The sequence below is a fragment of the Plectrocnemia conspersa genome, unplaced genomic scaffold, assembly GCF_051122295.1.
Source record: "Plectrocnemia conspersa isolate PC_06_02 unplaced genomic scaffold, ASM5112229v1 ptg000014l, whole genome shotgun sequence".
In the NCBI taxonomy this organism is placed as follows: Eukaryota; Metazoa; Arthropoda; class Insecta; order Trichoptera; family Polycentropodidae; genus Plectrocnemia; species Plectrocnemia conspersa.
This window is the reverse complement of record NW_028277178.1, coordinates 13,899,635-13,904,057: the sequence shown is the minus strand read 5'-3', so window position 1 is coordinate 13,904,057 and position 4,423 is coordinate 13,899,635. Positions and strand designations below refer to the sequence as shown.

General features: G+C 28.6%; 1 protein-coding gene across 1 annotated transcript; it reads left to right on the top strand.

Annotated features, from left to right (window-relative positions):
- Positions 1–377: 377 nt before the first annotated feature.
- CHMP2B (Charged multivesicular body protein 2b) lies at positions 378–4,158 on the top strand. Its single transcript, XM_088204027.1, has 6 exons — positions 378–498; positions 670–761; positions 824–940; positions 2,844–3,024; positions 3,089–3,195; positions 3,256–4,158. Exons 1-6 carry the CDS (start codon positions 465–467, stop codon positions 3,349–3,351), a joined length of 627 nt encoding a protein of 208 aa, XP_088060153.1. The 5' UTR covers positions 378–464; the 3' UTR covers positions 3,352–4,158.
- Positions 4,159–4,423: the final 265 nt, after the last annotated feature.

The window sequence follows — 4,423 nt, the reverse complement described above, 5'->3', positions numbered from 1 at the left end:
AGGGAAGCGTTGCAGAGTCCGCTAGTCCATAATACATCTCAGTGACAGCTGTTAGGGGAAAATTTGGAATCACCTTGCTTTTCGTGTAATCAATTAAATGTCAATTCCTTGCTTTAAGACTGGCACCCTAAGCGATGATTAATTTTCACGAAGGTACTGATATACTATTAAAACAAGATTTAAATGTATTATTATATATTTTAGAGGTTTCTTATTGAATATTGTATTTACAATAATTACTATTTTTAATAAAACTATTAGTGATATTATTCAAACCTTATAATTATTAGTATTAAAATGATTTAATAGTCCTATCTAAAAATTTTCTAAGGGGTTTTTTCATAAGAAACGTTTTTCTAGCACTGGCAACATTTTTTGTGGAATTTTAAACATGACACTGACAGCTCATCTGACTCATTGTCTGACAGCTCAGTAATCGACTGGTTTCAATTTCGATTATAGTCATGGATTTCTTTAAGAAAAAACCAACTGTCAAAGGTAAGTGTAGAAAAAAACCGAACGCCAAAACATATATGTACAATTGTTAACTGATATATAAATCGAGGTGATAATATTAAAATATTATTTGTTGAACGTTTCAATTCAGATCTTTTTTAATTACTAAATTTATAATACAATATTGAACGATTCAATTAATTGCATTTTCAGAGCAACAAAGAGAAAATGATAAAATATTGAGACGCGCAGGTAGAGACATGGAAAGGGATAAACAAACATTGGAAAAAGAAGAGATGAAAATCGTAATATTTGCTATTGTATTATTTTAAATTTGCATTAATTTGATAATTTTTTTTCTTAAAAGGAATTGGAAATAAAGAAATTAGCTAAAGAGGGTAACAGGGAAGGATGTAAATTGCTCGCTAAGCAATTGGTACAGCTAAGAAAACAAAAGACGAGAATATACGCAGCTAACAGTAAAGTAAGATTATTGCGATTAAAACATATTTTTTAGTAAATGTACAACAAATATAACGTAAATTAAACTTTTTGTAATTTAAAAATGAATAATTTTAATCTTAGTATTACTAATCATCGGATCTGAATCACTATTAACCTTTTCACCGCAGATGGCTTCCAAGAAGTCATTAAGAAAATCGTCAGTACTCATTGGGCACCTAAAAGTGCCATAAACCTTTGAGCCGTATAATATGGTTATTTAGTATATTTTAAGGCTGTAAATCACTTGAATTTATTGAACCATAATATGTAAAAAAATATGGCATGAATAGGTGCCCCCCCACATATTAACAAATTTCGAAATGGCGTGTAAAAATATCAGCCGCAGTGAAAGGGTTAGTACATTTTTTATGATCCAGGGTGACCTTAACGAAACCATTGTGGTCGCTTTCCAATGACAAAGAAAAACAAATAACTATTCGTTGATTAAGACAATATGTATTGTTTTACCTCATGTTTATAAGATAGGAATACTTGTTGTAGTGATTGATATTTTTGGTTTTCGAAAGTGTGCTGCAGTCATTACAGATACTCCTCTACTAACGAACCTTCAATGATACAATTTTGTTCTGCACGCCAATTTCGCTTAGTATGGAATTTGGCTGCTATTAACGCCGCACAGCATCATAGTGGCAACATCCTATTTTTTTGTACTTGCTATACCTGTGAGATGTGCTCCCTTAACCAAAAAAGGTTTAGCATGTGTTTTTAAAAAAAACATTGTGAGAAAAGTTAATAATCCATGAAAAAATAAAGTGGTGATATTTATTATTTCATACATATACAGACCTACATATATCCATTAATTTTTTTTTTATTATATTTAAGGTAAAATGGTGAAAGAATGTATTTAGTAACATATGGACACCTGTGGCCAATAATTTTTCTTTCCATTTTTGTGGTACTCTGACATATTCTCAATTTATAGAAATAGGATCAGTGCTTCATTATTAGTTAATACCTATGATCAACAGTGGCGGATTTTGTTATCAGTTTTTCATTAACGTCTTTACTGATTTTAAGAACAGATTTGATTGTTTTGTAGTTAAAGTGCAGGGCAGAAATTGTATCTGCTCTTGCTAACCTTCTAGTCCGTTTATATTTTTATGGTTTAAATCGCTAAAATTATTAGTTAGTGGATCCCGCCGATATTTCGATGAAAAAAAAACATAAAAAACAAGTAATTGTCAATATTTCAAATGTCCAAGACAGGGACACTTGTTTTCAATGTGGTGAGCAAGTTTTGTACTGATTGGTAATATGAGACGTATTTTATATATCATTCCGCCTCACTATATATTCATATAACTATATATCATTTCGCCTCACTTAAGAGGAATAAAGTGTCAAAACGATATATCGTTCTATCGCACCTAAAGGGTTAAGAACAAGAAATTCTTGATGAAGAAGAAATTGCTGACGTAAACGTTGACGACCCTCCTCCACAATCTCCCCTCTCCTCCATCACCTCAAACCTTTTATACCAATTTCAAAGTTAATAAATCAGCATTAAAGTAGTTATTATTATTAGATTTTTGTTGTGTTTGTGTTTGACTTACGAACATTTCATGATATGAACGGCCGTTCGGAACGTAATTCATTCGTTAGTAGAGGAGCGTTTGTGTAAGTTTATATCATTTTTGGGTGATCTAAATTTGACAATTTCTCTCGAGGGTTTATTTACATACCTTTGTTCAAACTGACACTTTTTAATGGACAATGTAATACAATAAAATATTATACATATATATATATATATGCATATATATGCAAGACTTCATTGAAATAAAAGTAATAGAAATATAATTAGTGTGCAATACAACATATAAATTGAGTTCTACAGTATTGATTTTTATATATTATAGATCAGCAGTGTAAACTTGCAAAACAAAGTTATAGGCGCCAATATTGCAATAACAGGTGCCATGAAGACCACTACAAAAACAATGACTGATATGAACAAATTAGTCAATCCTGCCAAGTTAGCTGGCGACATGAAGAAATTCCAAATGGAAAACGCCAAAATGGAAATGACCGATGAAATGAGTAAGCTTTTATTTATATATTCGCTATTGTCTTTATAATTTTAATTAATCGTATCATTTTTCAGTATCTGACACTTTGGACGATATTATGGCAGACTCTGATGAAGAATCAGAAGCTAACGATGTGATGTCGAAAGTGCTCGATGAAATTGGAATCGAAATTAGTGGAAAGGTATAAATATATTTACTTCATTTTAATTTGAGTTTGTTCTAATTATTTTTGTTCTTCTAGATGGCTGAGGCTCCCTCCACTGTCAAGGGAAAAGTCGGCGCTTCAGCAAGTGCTGATGATGATATTGTAGCGCAGCTTGCACGACTTAAGTCGTAATTTATAAACTATCAAATTTATTTTTGTTTTTAATCCAAATATTTATGGATTTTTATTTATAAAAGTAAAATACTAATACAGTTAACCCACGTTAAATCAAACACAGTAAATTAAATATTTATTTATTTTTGGTTTCAAATAATAATTTTTGTATCAAATTCGTAATTTGAGTTGGTTAGCGAAAAGTCAATATCAAAAAAAAGAAGCTATTAAATAAATTTAGATGTTCTACTATGAATTTGCATTTAGTAAAACAATGTTTTTACAAATATCCGTCCCTCGGTGTTTGAATTAACAGGGTATTCCTGTACATATGTATATCAGTATATGCACATGTATTATGTTTGTGAAAATTTCACAATAAAACCAAAGTTAAGAACTTTCACGGTTATTGTATTAATGTAATAGAAAATTTATCCTTATGAATTTTTTAGAGAAATTTGGTAATCAAAAAATCACATTTATAAATATTTATGTAAAAATAAATATTATCCGAATAAAATATTCAGATTTGAAAGTCATGTGATGATTATATTTTGAATCTAACAACATGGCATAACATTGTACAAATTACTCCTAAAAATATTTCATATTTTTTATATAATTTGATTTCCTGTAATAATTTATTTAGTTCAAAACACTTTTTACATATTATTCAACATCATTATTGGGTCTTAAAAATGATACATAATATATCTGATTAATTCAGAAATTGAATTTAATTTTCATCCAATTAAATACAAATATATTTGTAAATATTTTTGCTGTTGATGTTTTTTATATATACAAATAAAACATGAATCATAATTTATATGCTTTTATTCTCAAAACAATCAATTATCTTAAGTTGATGCAAAAGTCTTAATATATATTTTAAGAGATTTTTTCCTATAGTTTTATTTATTCAATTTTAAAGCCTTTATTATAGTACTCTATTTTTTCCAAGCTTATTTATTTAATTTCTACAAAATTTTGGATGCTTGAATTTTTTTACAAGCAATCAAATTTTTAAACAGCTTTACTTCTTGTTGAATAAGTAAAAAATTAATAATCTTATCTTGTTATTTATAAC

Coding starts and splice junctions, on each gene's coding strand:
- CHMP2B (XM_088204027.1), top strand. CDS start 465: ATGGATTTCTTTAAGAAAAAACCAACTGTCAAAG. Junction 762..823: donor AAAAAGAAGAGATGAAAATC/GTAATATTTGCT, acceptor TTTTCTTAAAAG/GAATTGGAAATAAAGAAATT. Junction 3,025..3,088: donor GGAAATGACCGATGAAATGA/GTAAGCTTTTAT, acceptor ATCATTTTTCAG/TATCTGACACTTTGGACGAT.